We start from the raw sequence: 21,163 nt of genomic DNA on the forward strand, positions 1-21,163 counted from the left end.
ACTCACAATCACACCTAGGGGCAATTTACAGTCTCCAATTCATGTTGCATGTTTTTGGGATGTGGGAGGAAACCGGACTCCCCGGAGAAAACCCACGCAGTCACGGGGAGAACATGCAAACTCCACACAGGTGGGGCTGGGATCGATGCCGTGTCCTCAGAACTGTGAGGCCACCGCTTTTACCACCTTTCCACCTCATTCAGTACACTACACAATTATTTTAATATTGCCTCATAAATTTATGTCCAGTACTCCGTAGACAAGTGTTAATCTCACCAAATTAATATTAGCAGTCACTTTAACCTCAGAGCGATGCAAGCGAATATCAGAAGAACAATGAAAGTCATCCATCACACAAGAGTAGCCCAATACAAACATTTTTATTAGATTATCTGGAGTCATGTTTGTGACATGTTGAAACAGAAACATGATCTTGTCAGGATATAAATGGAAATGGGGGTGGGGGGGGGGGTTGAGCGTTAAGTGCAGGTCAGGCCCTCGAAGTCTTGTGACTCGGGTTGCAGGAGACAAGCTGGAATGCATGTAAATCTATTAATGTACTATTAGAGTACCACTACTGTGTGTGTGTGTACAAATAAATTAGACCGAGGTGACGCCGGACTGTCTTGTGACAGGAGTCAAATTCTCCCAGACAGCTGATGAATGCTCAAACCACGTCTATTCTTGTGGGTTCTTTTTTTTCTCAACTGCAACATCACTTTGGACTTTTGCGTTGTCCAGACTGTTCAAAAACTGCACAATGTAAACTTCAGTCCACACTCCAACCGCATCATCATCATCATCATGGATTTGAGTTACTCCACGGGCCGAATCCCTTTGGCCTCCTCCAACTTCCTCAGGCTCTCGTCCCACTGGGTGAACTGTTTGGACAGCAGGAACATCTGACAATACAAAGATGAGGTTCAAAGAAATTAAACATCGCTATATTGTGGTTCACCGTTCACGCCACCGCTATATCGCAAATGTTTCAGCGGTGTTTTCTTTTAAAAGATATTTTTACAGGTCACGCGGGGAAGTCAGAATTTAGAGTTGCACGCTTTGGACCACAGCAGGCCGGGCAGGACCGAGCTCTACTGGAATAGATGCACCGCAATGACGAGCGAGAAGCAGAGAAGAGTCGAAGCTAAACTCAACTAAACTCGGTCTGACAGAGCACAGACGATGTTTGTAATGTTCAATGCACTGTTTTTGTGGTGCTGCATCATGTGTTATAGTAGTATAATTAATGTTTATCTTATCTATGATAATCTCCATTAGCCAACTGACTATGATGTTTGGCATTGTGTTAACATTAGCCTAGCACACTCTGGTTGGACAAAATTATATGATACGGCTGAACATTTTTTTGGTTAAATGTGCAATGTTTAAACCCATTCGTGGGGAGCGTCCCATTTTTGGGACATCGAGATTTTCACGCATTATATCCTTCAGTATATTTCATATTTAAGTGTTTTGATCTGAAGCCATAATTTGGTATCAAGAGAGGAGAAAACATTGATCTAAGTTAACGGTTAGATTTTTGGGACGAGATTATAAATTAGTAAAGTTATCACATAAGTTAACCATAAATGAAAAATAAGTGTTATTTCCTTGATTGTGGCCTGCTAGGAGACTTTTATCTCAATAAGGCAAAACATTGCCACCCTGGCCATGAATAGGTTTTCTTTTTTTTGACAGTATTTAATTACCGTAATTTCAGGCCTATAAACCGTGTCTTTTTTTACACACTTTGAACCCTGCGGCTTATGCGGTGATGCGGCTAATTTGTGCATTTTTTTTCCTAACGGCCGCAAGGGAGCACTCGAGCAAAAAAGGTAAGCGAGACAAGTAGAAAATATGTGCCGAGGAAGTGACTTTTGCCAGTATGTTTTTTTTTTTTAACCAGCCCTGTTAGCGCTGTGCTAGCGTGTTGCTGCTGCGTCTCAGTGATTTTTACCAGTATAGTTTTTTTTTTTTTGTTAAGCGTCTCTGTCAGTGCAGTGTTAGCGCCGCGCTAGCATTATAGCGCCACGCAAGTGTGTTTCTGACGTTACTCAGTGATTTAGGTATGTTTTTTTTTTTTTCTAAACCAGCCCTGTTCGTGCTACCGTGTTGTTGATATGTTAAGATAAGCTAAAGTATTAAAACTTTGAAAACTCTTTCTTTGTACAGTCTTTTTTTGGTAACTATCTCATGTTTCAATGTGGGCACTTGCATCTTTTACACAGGTGCAGTTTATGCATGTACCAAATGGTATTTCCTTTCCAATGTATTGGGTGAGGTTTATAATCCGGTGCACTCCGTAGGCCGGAAATTAGTGATCCTTGGGGGATTTCATTGAAATCATGGAAGATAGCGGTCAAGTCTTAAATGGTGGGGGGACAAAAAATGTAAAATGTCTTCTCTAAAACTCAATTTCCACATGACATAAAAAAATACACTCACAATACACAACAAATGCCTAATACTGTTTGATATTCTTCGCTGAATTGTTGTGTCTCTTATTATATCGCAAGACAGGATACTATTTTGGGGTGTCTTTGCACAACAGTGTGTACCATTTTGTTGTATTCCTCAAAAAGATTCTTGACTTCCAGTGCCTGAGCATCTGTCTGGTCCTGAAAGAGAATAGTCATTGAGGTCCCGAAAGGTGAAAAACATTGAAATAAAGAGTTCTCATGAGAAGGGCCCCGACCGATTAACCAGCCGAAATCAGTCCTTTTCATTTCAGCAAAAATCAACTTTGACCTGTGACATATATTCCATTTTTTCCCCCTCTCTTCATATATCCTAAATTATTAACAATCCTAAAAAAGGTAATGACATTGTAATGAGCCATTACACAGGAAAGTACATTAAAATTACAATTCCCTCAACATGTATAATATGTAACAGCTATATTTTGGGTCTGTTACCCAAGGATTCATGAGTCCTAACTGAACCTTCATCCAACCAATACTAACAGAAACACACGTACAAGGATTCCAGTTATAATTTTAATTCAATCCATTGCACATTCAATGCATTCTGGGAACCAAATGGCTAATCCATTATTACCACAGATATGAACAATAGGTAGATAAGACTCATTTTTTTCATGGGATATGAAGCTGTTGTGATTTTGTTTCTGCTCTGTGACCAGTCGAGGAGGAGGAAAATATGCTAGTTCGCCAATCACAAACTGCTCCAGGCATTCACCTTAGCATTAGCACCTTGATTCTTTGCACTAGCAATCAAACTTTCACGGCTACCTCTTCCAGACAGACAGCTTCGGTGTTGATGTATACTGTCAAGAATCAGCCTTGGATTTTTTTTTTTTTTTTTTAATGCATTTCAGTAGCAGTTCAGTAGCACACAGATCTACAGTATCTATTTGACACAGGCCAGATTTACATTTTATTCCTTAAACTTTTTGAATTAATCAGCTGGTTAATTGGTTATCAGGATATTTGTCACGTCCTAATCATGCGCATCGTTTACCTGTTGTTTGATGTGAATCTGAGATAGACGCTGCAGCTTTGTGGCATGCTCGGGAACATCTGTAAGCCAAAAATCAAGGCATAAAAATGTATTACCCACTTTCTGACAAATGTTCCATTACCTCGAATGTAGGTGCTCTCCAGCAGTGGCTGCAAGTTGCTGGCCTGCTCCAGCAAAGCAGCCTGGGAAAGCAAGAAGTCCTCCTCTGTGCGCGCAAATTCAACAACATACAGACCGTCAGTTAGAGCATCCTGCACAGCCACGTCAAAATAGTTCAGCATCTGTAATCGTCCATTTCTGACCGGCGAGGATGAACTCTAGCTTCATGGTGTCGGGTACAGCGATGTGGTCAGTAAATTGGGGATCGAGGTACTTCATCAAGTCCTCAACTACACCAATGCAAAAACAAGTCATTAGAATTAAACAAGTGCAAGACATGCAGGTTTTCCATCAGCAAGGTGGACAAAGGTAGCAAATAAGAATAATAACATTCAAGAGAAGAAATTATGCAAGCATTTACAACATGACAACAAATAGCCTACACTATCCAAAAGAAGAACAGAGTGCCATTTACAATTTAAATTCTAACGCGTGTTCAATTGAATTGTATTAACTTAACCCCCAAAATCTATTCTTGCTTTTATTTTGTAGGATTTCACTTGACTGTACTGCTTCCAGTGTGTACGTGAATATTTATTTTCTCCAATCACATATCATCATTTATCATGAATCATAAATCGCTCAAGTGTTGCTGAGTCAATCTGATCAGTCTTGCTGACCCATCTAACGTCAACTTAATTAGCAAAGGATCTGTTTCGCTCACCGATGAGATTTTAAATTTCTCTCTCACAGGGCCAGAGTGCAGGCCCTTAATGATGTCAGCATTTTTCAGTATTGATTAGTTGGTCAGTGCAATATTTGTCAGAGCAAACGTGGACAGCGACACACATCTATAGTGAGCTGCTCATGAATTCATTCATCTTCCATAACGCTTATCCTTACAATGGTCGCACACCAATACAATTAATAATCAGCATATCTGGTGAGTAGGAAGTTTTACTTTTATTCAACCCATTCATGGGGAGGGTGGCAATTTTTTGCCTTATTGAGATAAAAGTCTCCTAACAGGCCACAATCAAGGACAGAACACTTCTTTTACATTTATGGTTAAGTTATATGATAATTTTACTCATTTATAATTATCTTCTTTTCCTATCGGCTTGCCCCATTAGGGGTCGCCACAGCGTGTCATCTTTTTCATCTCCTGCATCTTGCTCTCCAACACCCACAGTCCTCATGTGCTCCCTCACAACATCTATCAACCTTCTCTTTGGTCTTCCTCTCGCTCTTTTGCCTGGCAGCTCCATCCTCAGCACCCTTCAACCAAAATACTCACTCTCTCGCCTCTGAACATGTCCAAACCATCGAAGTCTGCTCTCTCGAATCCTGTCTCCAAAACATCCAACTTTGGCTGTCCCTCTAATGAACTCATTTCTAATCCTATCCAACCTGCTCACTCCGAGCAAGAACCTCAACATTTTCATTTCTGCTACCTCCAGTTCTTGTGAAAGCAGAAATACAGCATTAATTTTGTCTGACATAGAAATGAAACATTGGTGGCACGGTGGAAGACTGGTTAGTACATCTGCCCCATGGTTTTGAAGACCGGGATTTAAATACGGCCCTGCCTGTGTGGAGTTTGCATGTTCTCTTCGTGTTTGCGTGGGTTTTGTGCAAGTACTCAAGTTTCCTCCCACATCCCAAAAACATGCATGATAGGTTAATTGACAACTGCAAATTGCCTGTAAATGTTCATGTGGGCGTGAATAGTTCTTTTCTTTATATGTGCCCCGTGACTAGCTGGCAACCACCAGTTCAGGGTGTACACCACCTCTCGCCCAGAGTCAGCTGGCAGCATGCCCGCATCCTTAGTGAGTATAAGTGGCTCACAAAAAGGATGAATGGTTGGAACTGAAACACAGAAATAATCCATCATGGAGGCTGTGTCACTCACTCTTCTTGTGCAGGATCTTAACTCGCTCCCTCTTGTTGGCTGTGTTGGTCAAGCCAGCCTGGATTCTAGCCAAAGACTCTGCACACTACAAATTAGGACAAATTGTTGTTGGTAATAAGACCATCAACATGTCATATGATTTTACAACACAGTCCTTTTTTGAACGCTAGGATATTCATGATTAAATTCAACGCAAGCTCAGACCACACAAGAAACATTCACTGTAGATGGAAGTTAAATCACAAGATACCAACACTGCCTTCAGCTACAAATCATTTACCATATTTACGAAAAACGTCCGACTCACCAAATTCAGTTAATTCTTTTACAGTTAAGCACATATCGATGCTTAAAACGTGGTAAATATATATATATATATATATATATATATATATATATATATATTATATATATATATAAATAATTCTAAAATCTAAAACAAGTGACCTGCTAACTTGAACGTAGCTTGATTCTTCCAATACTGGAACATTTAAATGAGGTAGAACTAGCCAACTCACTACAAATCCATATATATACTAAAATAATGTATTGCTGAGTTACGCTGTTTCATGGGCAAAGGTTTAAGTTACGGTTAATTTTGCTAAGCTTTGCAGCTAGTTAGCAACTTAGCTCGGCCACACCTACGGGTAAACCCAACGCTGAGAACTAACCTTTAACGGTTTTGCACTTTTATTCGTTTTTTCTCCATATATGCGATTCTCCAGCGCCTGAAGGCGCATCTCCACGTTATCCACCGCCGTTTTCTTTTCCATTATTGTCGTTTTTCTTTATTTGGCAGACAAAACAGGAAGACCCAAATAGCCCTCACTCGCTTACGTATTTTACGTACGTAGACACGTGATAACGTTTTTTATTTTGTAATTTTTATGTTAGAGCAAACTACAAAACATTATACATGTATTTAATATAATCTACTTCCTCCGTCTATGAAATAGTAAAATCTGGAAAAAAAAAGAATAAATAGGAACCTGTCGCTATCGTCATGTTGACAGCTGTCTACAGGGGTCGCTGTTGTTCCAGATGTCTTCTTCGGCTGTCAGTCAGCTGCGAATGACAACATTGCCCTTCTTCCCTTCCACCGCAAAACTGACAAAAGTAGGTTCCTCTCCTTTTGTACAAACGCGCTAAACGCGCGTTTGCCGTGTAAATCACTTGTAAGCAAGCTACTAACTTGTAATTATTACTTTAAAATACCTCCGCGTTGAGTTGCCAGTAAGTATGCGAACTAGCTAGCTGTTGTGCTAACGTCGTTTCTCCACGCGTTTGCTATTTGAGGATCATTGCGTAATGTTTGACAGTGTAACTTCACCGAAGACCCCTGTTCATTGTATGTTGCACATTCTGTTTTCTCGCGATGATTAATGTCGTTGAATTACTGTTGTATCGTTACATGCGTGTGCTTGCTCATTTAACTTTTGTTTTTCCATTAAATCTACTGCTAAAAGTTAGCCGTGATAGACTTCACCTCATCCATAACTTGTTCAATTTAAGACCGGTGAGATGTCACTGCACTAACATTGACAAATTGCTTTTCTGGATTGTGATAGGACAAGAAGCAAACAGCTTCTGGACTTCAAGCTCAAACTTAAGCGTACAGTCTTTATGAGCCACTGGGAGCGGCAGCAGCAACATGGCAGATGACAAAGACGTGCTAAGAGACGTCTGGTTTGGTCGGATCCCCGCCTGCTTCACCCTCAACCAGGACGAGGTGACAGAGAGGGATGCTGAGCCTTATTATGTACGTCATACACTCATCATTCAACCTAAAGTTAGTTTATATTTTCATAGCACCAGTCCACAACAGAAGTTGGTACTGAATTATTATTTTTTTAACCTGTCCTCTGTGATTCAGTGGGAAAACATCGTCTTTCAGCAAAGCAAAAAAAAAAAAAACAACAACAAATTTGGTGTCATCTTGTGGATCTTTTTCTCATTGTTTCTGGTTGTTAATTCATTGATTCCATTTTTGTCATCTGGTGTAGGGATGGGTACCGAGTCCCAGTATTTAACTACCCACGTAGTAACATTTTTAAAGATTAGACTATGGATACAATCCACCCCAACGGTTCTGATAATGGTCATGGGGAAATTACAGAATTAAAAAAAAACATTTATTAAGGTAATTGTTCAGCTTTTACATCTCAGATCTCAGTATGACTGGCTCTATCTCACGCCTCTTCTGTGCTATGCAATTATATTACACTCAATGTGTGTATATATATATATATATATATATATATAATATATATATATATATATATATATATTACAGTACTACCTAAAAACCTCCATTGTTCCATTTAACACTATTGTGTGGGTGTGGGTGGGTGGGTGGGTATTAATACTGGGCAGTGCCAGAATTGACCCCTCCGTGGATATTGCGCAATCTGCGTCACTGACCGATCAGAGGCCAGAGATCCGCATAAACCAAAGCCCGTTTTTGCTCCCGCCAGTTTCTCAGACAACATTGCATGGTCCAGTATAGGTTTAGTTAGCATTTTATCGCGTATTTGGGTTCTTTAACAATAGATATGGTTAAGAGGTGTAGTCACGGGACTTTGTAATAGTGACGACAGGTATCCTGAAAGGCTAGTTGGTGGAGTTCGATTCGTACCCTCTCCAAAACCGAAGACCCAGTATGAAAAATGCCTTCGATGGATCAAACTTTGTGGAAGACCGCATCATCAACTAAATCCATCTAATATCAACCGGAACACATATGTTTGCACGAAGGTATGCCCTATATTTGATTTTCAATACATGTCTCGTATAAATGAATTCAAAGTTCTTCGCTAGCTGCGTGTGAACGATTGACACACTTATTCTTTGTTGAGCGATATTTAGCGATGATCGGACTGCACAAACGTATTGATTTCTTGCTGGCTTGCGGCCAGAAGCTTAACCAGACTGTGTTTGCATGAAGATATGCCCTAAATTTGATTTTTAATACACGTCTCGTATCAATGAATGAGACGTTCTCCGCTAGCATAACATTGCTACGTGTGAATGATTGAATGAAATCAGAAGCATGGCGTCTCAGTTAAGAATGTATTGTATTTAGAATCTATAATATATCGATGATATGAATGAAATCAGAAGCATGGAGTCTGTCTCAGTTCAGAATGTGTTGTATTGTATTTGCCATTTTTACTGTTTGTCTTACGTCAGCGCACCTGGCGTGAGGTCACTTCAGGAGGCGTAGTTAAGTGCCCTGTACGGAGGGGTCAATTGAGTTAGCTGTTGCTCTGCTGACTTGGCATTTGAGCCGTCATTGCATTTTACTCTCCAGGCATGACTAATCGATGTACACGCAATCCAAATGTGACACTAATGTAAAAGTTTGGTTATTCTTGCTATATAATTTTATTGGTCATGTTTGAAGAGGTGGTTCACCTGGAAAGCATTGTCCTCACAGTTCTGAGGTTCAATCCTGGACCCACCTGTGTGGAGTTTGCATGTTCTCCTCGTGCCCGCATGGGCTTTCTATGGAGACTCCAGTTTCCTCCCACATCCCAAAAACACGCAACCATTAATTGGACACTCTAAATTGCCCATAGGTGTGATTGTGAGTACGGCTGTTTCTCTATGTGCCCTGCGATTGGCTGGCAACCAGTTCAGGGTATACCCCGCCTCCAGCCTGATGACAGCTGGGATAGGCTCCAGCACTCCCAATGACACTTGTGAGGATAAGCGGCTAAGAAAATGGATGGATTGATGTTTGAAGAGTGATAGAGAATGATGACGCCACAAAGCCAACTGTAGTAATCATCTTGTTCTCTCGCAGCTGCTGTTGCCTAGGGTGAGCTACCTGACGTTGGTCACCGACAAGGTGAAGAAGCACTTCCTCAAATTGATGAAGGCTGAGGACGCAGGGGAAATGTGGTTCGAATATGAAGGGACGCCACTCAAATGGTGAGGGAAGTCCTCATTCTGCATTTCTGTGAGGATGTTGGGCAATTGTGGCAAATACATTCAGTCAAACGGCTAAAGCAGGGCTGGCCAAAGAACGGTTCTAGTACCTTCTCTAATCAAGCCCATCGAGGATTTACATTATCAAGACTCATGTTATATTCATTGGACTAATTCAGCCATATTTGTCCTAAAAACGGCCAATTAAAATGTATTATTTTTTTATTCAACAAAGATATTAGTACCACTGCCAAACCACTTTATAGAAATTCCTGTTGTGTTACAAAAAGCCAAAGAAAAAGCTGAGGAGCTGAACTGGGATCTCGATGTCGTCGTTCTTTTCAGACCCTTCAATTCACAATTTAACGACAATGACATATTTACCAGTAGTTTCCACAAGGTGTCAGTGTGGACACACAACTTTGAGTCAATCACGGCCTCAGGAGTTCCAGTAGATAAAACTCAAGTGTAAATGTAGATGTAACTATTGATTTGTCCACAATGAAACCATGTGTTTTTCCTGATGTCAGGCACTACCCAATCGGCGTTCTGTTTGACCTCCATGCCTCCAACTCAGTCTTGCCGTGGAGCATTACGGTGCACTTCAAGGTAACAGGTCTCCTTTACTTTGTATTTTGTTTTTTAAAGTCACTAATTGAGGTAACAGGAATATTGCTGTAGACAGAGCTCTCATTTTGTGGGTAATATTTTTAATAAGATTTAGCTTCAAGTTCAGCTATTACTAACAATAGAAATCATGATTCAGTACGTAAACATGAACACATTTAATGACATTTAAAATGCAAAAAATGTAAAGTGCAAGCAATAAATCCTCAAATGGACACATTTGATAGCCAAATTTAAAAAATCTATACATTAGAATGAAAATTACATATTTATGTATCAAAGCTTGAATATTTTCACATTGTAAAGTACGTTTTTTCTTAAGTAAAAGTAAGTTTGAACAGTTATAAAACACTAATGGTTTTGATCCATCCATCCATTTTTTGAACTGCTTATCCTCACGAGGGTCACAGGTGTGCTAGAACCAATCCCAGCTGTCATCAGGAAGGAGGCAGGGTAACTGGTTGCCAGCCAGTTGCAGGACACAGGATCACAATCACACCTAGGGGCAATTTAGAATCTCCAATTAATGTGTGTTTTTGGGATGTGGGAGGAAATGGGAGTGCCCGAAGAAAATCCACGCAGACACTGGGAGAACTTGCAAATTCCACACAGGCGGCGTCGGGATTTGAAACCTGGTCTTCAGAACTGTGAGGCCCAGCCATGCGCTCCAGATGCTCCACCGTGCTGGCTTAGTGGCCTTCATAATTTATATGAAACATCTTAAATCTTTTCTTTTGAGGAAAGTACAACGTCAATGGTTTGTATTCTTTTTAAGAAATGAAGAATTTAACAGTAATTTGTTGAACAGTGTGAATTATGACACAACAAAAACATTCATGGCCTTGTTAATGTACGGAACACCTAATTTTCTTTTTGGAAAATGTATGTTTGTGTCTATATCTATACACATTTCAGTTTTATAGTAACTTAATGTAATAATCTGAATAGTCTCAATTGCTCTTCTGTAAAAACAACAATGCAATTTAATGTTGCTGTCATTCCCATTCATTCGCCTTTCAAACAAATTTGACATACCACCAGAAGCGTATCGCTAGCCACAACATGGACAAGCCAGAGGACGAGCAACACTGTGGTTGTTCACGTTATACTCAACACATGGCCTGAACAATTCTTTAGCTAACGCTTAATTTTTTTTTTTTTTTTTTGCAATGTCAGAACTTTCCGGGCCAGGACCTGCTCCACTGCTCGTCCAGCTCTGTAGTGGAGGCCCATTTCATGTCCTGCATCAAGGAGGCGGACGCGCTCAAACACAAGAGCCAAGTGGTCAACGACATGCAGAAGAAGGACCACAAGCAGCTGTGGATGGGCCTGCAGAATGGTAAAGAACACACACACGCGCACATACGCCTTTGAAGTAAACCAAACATCTTTCCCTTCTTGTTTCATCCGGCCTGCTCCAACATGTCCATTTCCCGTTGGCTGTTGTGTGAAATAATGTAGTAAGGTGAAAGGGAGGGGGTGCTTATGGGTTAAAAGTTTGTGATCTTGAGGGTTAGGCCTAAATTTTAGTTTTCAATCAAAATATTTTGGATGACATTGGGTGGCGTTTGTTGATGCGGAACTTTATTCCCCTTTTTACGTACGTTCTCGAGAGCTGGAGTAGATTTGGGATTTATCAGACAGTAGGTACCCGCTTTCAAACTGTTGTTCCACGATTGAAGGATCAGCCAATAGCCCCTTTCACAGAGAGCTTCTACAAGCAACAGCGGATCCAGTATTTGTCAAATCAGCAGCAAAATAAGGATTTACAAGGCAGTAGCCCCTTTTACAGAGAGATTCTTCAAATCAACTATGGATCCAGGAGTTCTTAAATCCGTAGTGGATCAATGATTTGTCAGCCAGTTTCCTGTTTTACACAGAGTTTCCATAAAGCAATAGTAGATCCAGGATTTTTTTTAAATGGCATTCACACAATACGCGTAGAGTTTCTGGTTAACAGCAGATTTAGGATTAATCAAATAAGCAGTAGGTGTAGGATTTGTCACCCAGTTGCCCCATTTATAGGAGTTTCTCTAAAGCAACAGTAGGTCCAGGATTCATCCGCCAGTGTCCCCTTTCACGCTACCTATCAAAGTTGTCACAGGCAAAAGATTCTTTTGAACGCTGCACGCTGAATGGTGAAATGTAAGACGAAACCCATCACTTACAGTAGGAAATTAACTACTTTCATGTGAAATAACAGGGCGTCTGAAATGGGATTTAGCAAAATGAAGACATCAACAGTAGATTTGTGCAATATGGTCCACTCAGACTCAATGTCAACGTAGATATTGTACAGTACTACTCTGGAGTATTGTTTGAGTTTAAAATGTTTTTAAGAGTACAGAAATTATTTGAGATTAAGGTACGGTTATTAGTGTGTGGAAGATGTGATTTTGAGGAGGTTCATACATCTTTAAAAGCACATGCATTTTAAAATGATATCTTTCATATATATTGGGATTGAAGTGGTTCTGAAAAGATGCACGTCATTTTTTTAATTTTATTTTTGTGGATGCTGCAGATAAGTTCGAGCAGTTCTGGGCCATGAACAGGAAACTGATGGAGTACTCCACTGAGGAAGGAGGATTCCGATACATCCCATTCAGGATATACCAGGTCAGTAGCATGCATGCACACACGAATACGTATATGACATTAAAAGTCTCACAACACACCATTAAATATCAATCTCACAAATTCTATATCGAGTGAGTGGTACCTTGGTTAGTGAGTGAACCAACTTACACATTTTTGCAAGATGCAGGCCATTGCTCAGCCAATTTTTTTTTTTTTAATTTGTCTTGAATTTCTTGTATAAATTTGACTTCAGCTTGCATCAATGAAACGTGCTGAAAACATCCATCCATCCATTTTCTGGGCCGCTTATGCTCACGAGGGTCGTGATGAAATGAAACATGAACAAGCAACAGTAGACAAAACAGCACACAGACAAGTTTTCCATGTTTACAAAACTGTAAAGTAGTCCACAAGTGTTTTGAAATCAATGTCAGTAAACTGTAATAATTTTGATGGCAAAAGGAGCAAGTGAGTGTGGTGAACAGGTTTTGAATCACTGCTCTAGATGGTGCCAGAGGGCTGAGTGAAAACCTCTTTGAGGTCTGTTACTTCACTGTGGAAATCACCTCCACTGAATGAGATTTCTACCTTTTCCACAACTCATTACACAAGAGCAGGACAGGTTTCAGGTGCTTGTTTTCCACGTGTAGCTTCACTAGCTTGTGCAAGCCGAGAGTGCCTTCCTTGACAGCGACATACACAGCCTCTTTGTTTCCGACAGCATCGTAAAAGCCCCATCACCGCCTTGACAAAACAACAACAGGTTTCTGGGAATGACGTGACGTCAGGATTAAGTGAAGTGCTTCTACCCGGAGCCTTTCTCCAGTGTTGTAAGAATCCCTTGCTCAATTCAATTGATTTAAAAGAGGATCTGCAAGGCTTCTGTGGATAGCCGTTTGAGCAATTATTCGATAGTCTTTATCTACCTTAACAATTTAGCGCACTACAACTTGAACAACTTGGGCATACTCGTAGAACGACTGACTTACTAGTTAAAAAAAAAAAATGTTCACCATTGCATTCCACAACTAGTAAGACAAAAGTACCAATAACATTTGGGCCTCGTAGGCATTACTAGTGAAGCACAGTCGGGGTTGACCTAATAAGTTGATGACTCTCCTGTACTATTCCAATTCAACATTTAAAACTTGAAGTCAACTCTTCGCTAAACGTGGTTTTTTTTTTTTTTTTTGCATCTCATCTTCGAGTCGACCATAATACAGAAGAAGTTGAAATCTACCGCTGCTGGACTGTAATGTCCAGTGGAGCAGGAGAATGTTCAGCCTACAAGGCGACACATTTATCATTTGTCCTCTTGGGACAGAGAGTACGAAAGTAAGCTAATTGTGGAAGAATTTAAGCAAAGCAAAGCAAACCAAATTTATTTGTATAGCACATTTCATACACGAGGTAACTCAATGTGCTTTTCATGATTAAAGGCATTTGAAAATAAAGAGATAAAACATTTAAAACGGCATGAAACCAAAAAAAATGACAAAAAAAGACAAAACTGCATACAGTGGAAGCAATATGATCAAAATGTGGATATATTGTAAAAAGCATGAGAAAAAAGAAGTTTCCAACCTGGATTTAAAAACATTCCCACTTGGGGCTGACCTCACCTCTGTTGGCAACATATTCCATTTTTGTGCAGCGTAATAGCTAAATGCTGCTTCACCATGTTTGCTTTGGACTCTGTGCTCCACAATTTGACCTGAGTCATTCGATCTCAGAGCTGTACTGGGTTTGTTTTCCGTAAGCATTTCTTTCATGTATTCAGGACCTAAATCATTTAGTGATTTATAGACCAGTAGCAGAACTTTAAAATCTATTCTAAAGCTGACTGGAAGCCAGTGCAACGACTTTAGGATTGGCGTTATATACTCTGACCGCTTTGTTTTGTCAGAACAGTTAGCTTTGCTTGTGTTGGCGAGTCCAATCGCTGTTAGCCGTAAAAGATTCATACTAGTGGTACCTCATCATTGGCAGTGACAGCGGTGCCATGAAGTGAAACTTCATCTTCGTCGCCAAAATATTATTTCCAATAATGCACATACAACAAGAGATTCATGTTGGATACAACACACACTATCACGACAAGCTACTTCATATGGCAGGTAAATTGTGATATCATCCCCCCCCCCCCTCCCCACCCCCATGTCAATGTGAACATTACAACTCAGATCAAATATGACCTCAGCCACTTTTGTATCTGGATATAGATCCCTTATTTAATCAATGTGAGTGCAGTCTGGATGTTCAGGTTGGGCTCGTCCAACCCCTACGTCATCAAAAGATGACACATCATAATTGTACAACAAAACAGAGATGTGCAAAATAAATGGAGGATGAAGGAGTTGGACACAGTTAAGTGACAAACTGATAGAACTTAGAAACTAAATATATGAAATGTTGTCTGCAGTTTGGCAGTCCTTGAAATTGCCATAAACCAGTTCAGGACTGAGACCAATACAGGGGGCCATATTTTCATGTCTGTGCCAACAGATTTGAATATTGAGGGAAAATCCATATATTTGAAGAATTTATTTCAAAAAGTGAAACTTGTTAATTCACCACACACAAAGTGAAATATTTCAAGCCTTTGTTTCAATTTTGATGATTATGCCTGGACGACAATAAATTAATCAATGCAGTATGTAACAAAATTATAAAATCATGACAAAGTTCAACTGTTTTTTTTTCTTTTTTTGGGGGGGGGTGTGTCTTTCTGCCATAATGATCCAAATTCAAATATAAAGGCTTAAAATATTTCACTTTGTGTCTGGTGAACTCATAATGTACAAGTTTCACTTTTGAAACAAACAACTGGAGTTTCCCTTTATTCAAATTTTTGGGGGTATACCTTTGCTTCCATAAACAATGCCACAAATGACATCATGTTTTGTGTGCATAGATGTCACTTCACGGATGAATTCCATTCATTTTAGAAGCCTTTGTTTTCGTAATGTGAATGACTTCATATGAAGATCTGGTTTAACAAAGTCAAATATAGCTATTAAACCCTGCAATTTGAAAAATGTAGTCATGTATCTCACCGTATGGATGCTACGTCCGTGTGGATTGTATATATATATATATATATTTTTTTTTTACGAGAAATTAAACCTGACCAAATCTATCCTCAAATAAAAAACACAAATCAAATAGAAAGAACTAAAGAGATAAATATAGAATCTTTTTATGACAAAACGCTGTGCTATGGATCAGATGTGCCGGCTCATTAGAGAAAGGTGCAGCACTCTCGCCAAAGACAACGATTACAACGGACCTTTCCGATGGCGATCTTAAACTCCGCCCCCTTAGCCTTATCCCATGAGCTCTGAAAATGGCGATTGAAGAGAACATGTTTGAAGTGTATTCTCTTTTGTGTATTCCAGATAATATTGGGGTATGTTTTTTGCCAAATGCGTCAGACTTGTCCAAGAGAGTTTTATAGAGTGGTCCCAGCGATTTCACGCGGGGATATGTACACGGAATTAAGATTTTGGACGCAGCAGGACGCAATGTCAGAGTTCCAGCGAAATGTTGGCGAGCGATACAAAAAAGTTTGATGCGTCACAAACTTCATATTGAAATCCAACAGGATAAACTAGTGCAATCATACTGCCCATGTAAAGCAGGGGTGAGTACTTTTTACTTGGAAAGATCACGAGTAATATCATTGTAGTCTTTATAAGTGAGTGGGTGTATTCATATGACTTGGCTCGTAATCGAAGCCAGTGCTCTGTCTTAAAAGTCTGATGTGATACAAATAGGCAAATAGACATTTCTCTTGCATGACATGGCGCATTTACGTATCACCAACCCGACTCTTCGGCATAAAAGATGACACACTTCATTCAGCAGGTCAGTGGTACACTAACAAAGTGAAAGTTGTTCTCCTGCAATGTATAAAGCACTGATAATAATTCAATCAAACTCAGAGAAGGTACTTCTCCCTCACTTACCTTTGAACATACAGCCTTGTGTTTGTTGATATTGTTCACATTTAGTTGTACGTGGGGTCTTCCACAAGACTTAATCCGTTGTAGACACTTCGTCAACTGTCTTTTAGGCTTTGGAAAATGTATCAACCGGGCCCCTTGTAACCTAGCAGGACATCTTTCATCAGAATTGCACGTTCCCCAAGCGCATCTGAGGACCATTTTCTTCGTAACATGAACTTTTCCAAGTGCATGCTACTGACGACCAGCATTACTTGTGGGACAATACGGTGACACGGGCGTGTCAAGACAATGCGGCTATCTGATTGGCTATTAATGTACGAGTGATTGACAGGTCGGCAAGGCCCATTGGCATCATAATGACTGATATTTTTAATCATTTGCTTTTATTGGTTTAACATGTCTGTCAATTGTAATTTGTCTTCAAGTGAACCTGGTCAGGGGCGCAGAAAAATATTGGGGACCACTGTACGTAGTGTGGGGTAAATAAATGGTCATGGATTCATCGTCAATTTGACTTTTATCACATTATAGGTGACTACAAAAAAATTTTGTTCATGCCATACACTACACTATTGTAGTTTAATTGCAAGGTTTAAATGCTGAAACCAGTGTAAGTCTCCGGAGCAGCATTTCCTTGAAAGGGAAATTCTGTTGTAATACAACTTAACTGCATATTTCCATGTATTATTAGATCACGCTAAAGGAAGCAGCTGCAAGTCTGTCAAAATTCCCAACCAACCATCGTCAAACTTCAATGTTACTTGTCAGGGCAAGAATCAAGAATGGATTATTAAAAATGTTTGGCCCATGTTTTTGTAAGGATGTTTTATGTAGTTGTGTTTTTGTTCTGTGTCAGAACAAGAACCCATATCTTTTTATTTTTTTTACCTGAGATTTTTGTTTACCTCAGGTTAATGTATTCAAGAACTCTGTTGCTTTAATATGACCCAGAAGGCTTGTTACCTTGTTGCCTCATGTCAAATCAATACTTTTCAGAACAATATCCCTCACGAGTCGTAAGAGTTTCTAACCTAAAAATATTTGAGGGAACTGATGTTAAATGTAAAGTAAATATATCAATAGACAGGTTTTGACCTGTTATAGGCACCAACCTTACTAATTTTGAATGACATGACTCAAGTTGTCTGAGGTTGCTGTGGTCCCAAAAAAACTCAGCCAAAATTGCATCAGAAATTGAAAACACAACAAAACAACTCAACACCTTATTGTTATTAGTTATCGCCCTGTTGCCCATCGCCCGCGCCAGTTTCCATCTATTCCGAGATCTTCATCTGTAAACCAAACACAACACGTCACCGCCAATGTTGTCAAGACAGACGGCCAGGCGGAGCGCTCCATCCGGAGGCGTAAATGGACAAGCTGCCTCAGGTCCCCTCTCTGCTGCAAGCTTCCTCCTCCGCACTTTGCTCCTGACTCAGGTGAAAAATCCCCCAGCTGAAGAAAAAGAAAACCGAGATGATGAACGATCACTTGACCCGCTACTGGAAAAGATTAGTCGAAAGACAGGCTTAAAGCCAAGGCTGAAAAGTATCTGCCTGTGGAAGAGAACATTTGACTTGGCAAACTTTCTTTAAACAAGGAAACATAGCTTGCCCAAAAAACTATTATTAATAACAATGCAATAAAAATATTCTTTTCGCTGCCATCTTGCCCGAGAACAATGTTGAAATGAATTGAGATTCATTTTGACCGAAGTAGTACTGTCCTGCCATCTTGTGGCATTTGTGTGCCAGGGAACTATCTATAAGTGAGGTGAGGAGCTTCATTTCGACAAAAGTAGTTATTTGCTACTGTCACGGTGTGAGGAGGCTATGTTGAAGACAGTTGAGGAATTTCATTTAGATAAAAGTTATGGTTTATTGTGGCATCTTGGTGGCAGGGAACTATGTTCAAGTAAGTTCTAGAATTTCCTATACACAACACTGATGCTTCGTTGCGATTTTGGTTACAAGGATCTATGTTGAAGCGAGTTTAGAAGCCTCTTTTTGACAAAAGTAGTTCTTTGCTACCCTCTTGTGGCGTCTTCGTGCCAAGGAACTTTGTTGAAGTGATTGAAGGACCTTCATTTAGACCAGGCTGTCAAACATGCAGCCCGTGGGACACTTGCGGCCCACAAGATGATATTTTGCGGCCCCCAACTTAATATGAAAGTATAACGGTAGTGCAGCCCTTGGGTTTTATATGGATGGCACTTTTAAGTTGTTGTTGTTGTTGTCCTTTCGGCTTGTCCCTTTCGGGGTCGCCACAGCGTATCATCTCAGATGAACGCATATATATGTTTGGCACAATTTTTACGCCGGATAGGATTATTTTTCATTTCTAATTTTAATTCCACAAAAGTCCATGTGCACTGCGGCCCAGCCTCGCCAGACTCCACCTCCAGCGGCCCCAAGTTAAATTGAGTTTGAGACCCCTGATTTAGACAAACCTAGTGCTTTTTTTTCTCAGTTTAAACTTTCCCGGAACTACCAGTACAATCTAGTAATATCATTTTGATTAATACGATTTTCAAGTGGGATAAACTTCCTTTCAATAAAACATTTCTTGGCAGACTAGAACAGTCATATTTTCCGTTGATTTGAGACATTTAATGTCGGTTATAGTTTACCTTTTCCAGGAAAGTGGGCGTTTCCAGATAGTGGAAGGAATGGCTGGTGTTGCGTGGAAGCAACAAGGAAGCCGACAACACCCACGTTCGGGAATATAACCATAAATCCTTTTGATGCCCAGCGGTCACGAAAGCGTCACATTTGAATCTGAGCAAGAATGTGGAACAGATTTTGCTTGAAAAACAAGCTGATCTTTGAGTCTGAGGAGGTTTGGGAAAAGCCCCTCTCTCTCTCTCTCTCCTCTCTCTCTCTCTCTCTCTCCTCTCTCTCTCTCTCTCATCGGGTCAGACCACTGGTTCAAAATACTGTCTGTGAGGGATGAAGATATGATGCTTTGTTGTTTGCTGTGATTGATTATCTGGCGTGTCACGACTGCTCTGCTGCCTCTTGTCTTTATTCTCTCATCTCTTGTGCCATAAAGCCTCTTAATGCACTTTAGACAAACATTCTTGTGTGTGGCAGTAAAACTTAGCCCTTTAAAGCCCCTGGGACACGCCCACTCAGACAGTTGCACTTGTTGCCGCCATAAAAAACTGAAAAAACCTGTTGGCCAGGACTTCCTGGCTCTTTACTCTAAACCTTCTGTATGTTTTGGAGAAATTATGCTAAATATTTACACCCAGTGCAATACACAATCAAAGGTCATGAGCAAGATGTTCACTGGGAAATATTCAGTTGATCCATCCAGACCAGGGGTGTCAAACTCGTTCTCGTCGCAGGCCGCATCCCAGTTATGGTTGCCCTTAGGGGACTGGTCATAATCTTGAAACTGCGCACATTGTTATTGACCTATGCGTCGAATTCTTCCCTGATCATGGTCGTAACTCAGTTTACTTGTACATAAAATACATTTTCCGCATTTAAATGTTATTAATCCATTCCAGACCCCTGCCAAAACATTTTTTTAATAACGACAAATGGCACCATATTGGAAAATATAAACATCAATAACTGATCATCAGGTCAAGCTCCTTGAGTTTGACATCTGTGACATACAAATATACAGTATTACACATTTACATATTTACATTTTTCATAATGTAATGACTTTGAATGCCTTGTGTTGTCCCTTTCTCCACGATGGTTGTTTATAAGCCAATTTTTTTAAGTACTCGATTCAAAATCAGGCTTGATTTACATTGTATGGTTCAAGTGGCACAATTCAAATTTTTTGCTCTCAGGTGGACAAATTTCAAAAAAATTTCAAACAAAAAAATTTACCTGATCTCAAGTGTCTGTGTGTGTGAATTCATCCATCCATCCATTTTCTTTGCCGCTTATCTGCACAAGGGTCGCGGGTGTGCGTGAATTGGTTGATTTTAAAATGTTAACAGTTAATGTTTCAATGTAATGCTGATTGGAAAAATAAATTTAATTAAAATGTGAAAAAATGAAATAAATTTTAAAAAAATTATGTTGAGTGGAAAAAAAAGTTGAGGATAGATGATAATGTGATTCTCTTGCCTTTGTGATGATCCGTAAGCAAGCAGTATCGTTGTTAAAGACATCTTGGTTAAATGTGGGGTGAAAAGTCGTCGTATCTATGCCAATTAGATCTCCACAGACCTGAAGCAAACCTCTTTCAAATGTGCATAAAAATTGTATCAATATCAGATTTATTGAGACAAATTGCAAAATTATTACAACTGGTGACCAATCACAAGAATCTTGTATTTGCTTTAAAAATGCAAAAACTTCAACATGGTGTTAATTGAAAATTCGTGAACAAACACGATTTGGGTGAGTTAAAGAAAATCTAAGAATAGGCAATGTGACTGCTGTTTGAAGATCAACCCTTAAATATTTACAATTCCCGTCGGGAACAAGCATCGCCACTCCTCATGGCTGGCAGACGTTCAGTTGATCCATTCAGATGTTTCCATGCGAATACCAACAGATCCCGCACGGGGCGGAGAAGAAAATCCGGCATTTAG

The 21,163-nt window shown here is 39.9% G+C and overlaps 2 protein-coding genes across 3 annotated transcripts in view; one reads left to right on the forward strand and one right to left on the reverse strand.

The window, feature by feature from the left end:
• Positions 1 to 363: 363 nt before the first annotated feature.
• On the reverse strand, positions 364 to 6,400 carry dctn3 (dynactin 3 (p22)). Its single transcript, XM_061819282.1, has 7 exons — positions 6,166 to 6,400; positions 5,495 to 5,579; positions 3,783 to 3,869; positions 3,602 to 3,685; positions 3,481 to 3,539; positions 2,559 to 2,618; positions 364 to 902 (listed from the first exon to the last, which is right to left on the reverse strand). Exons 1-7 carry the CDS (start codon positions 6,265 to 6,267, stop codon positions 816 to 818), a joined length of 564 nt encoding a protein of 187 aa, XP_061675266.1. The 5' UTR covers positions 6,268 to 6,400; the 3' UTR covers positions 364 to 815.
• Positions 5,975 to 21,163, forward strand: part of atg5 (ATG5 autophagy related 5 homolog (S. cerevisiae)) — a 55,915-nt gene continuing 40,726 nt past the window's right edge. For both annotated transcript variants that reach the window (XM_061819280.1, XM_061819279.1), the window contains exons 1-7: positions 5,975 to 5,993; positions 6,508 to 6,610; positions 7,063 to 7,253; positions 9,300 to 9,427; positions 9,955 to 10,033; positions 11,228 to 11,390; positions 12,576 to 12,670. In XM_061819280.1, the coding sequence (XP_061675264.1) occupies positions 7,146 to 7,253; positions 9,300 to 9,427; positions 9,955 to 10,033; positions 11,228 to 11,390; positions 12,576 to 12,670 (573 nt within the window). In that variant the 5' untranslated portion in view covers positions 5,975 to 5,993; positions 6,508 to 6,610; positions 7,063 to 7,145. The remainder of the gene's footprint in view (positions 5,994 to 6,507; positions 6,611 to 7,062; positions 7,254 to 9,299; positions 9,428 to 9,954; positions 10,034 to 11,227; positions 11,391 to 12,575; positions 12,671 to 21,163) is intronic.

Source organism: Syngnathoides biaculeatus, chromosome 5 (genome assembly GCF_019802595.1).
Source record: "Syngnathoides biaculeatus isolate LvHL_M chromosome 5, ASM1980259v1, whole genome shotgun sequence".
In the NCBI taxonomy this organism is placed as follows: domain Eukaryota; kingdom Metazoa; phylum Chordata; class Actinopteri; order Syngnathiformes; family Syngnathidae; genus Syngnathoides; species Syngnathoides biaculeatus.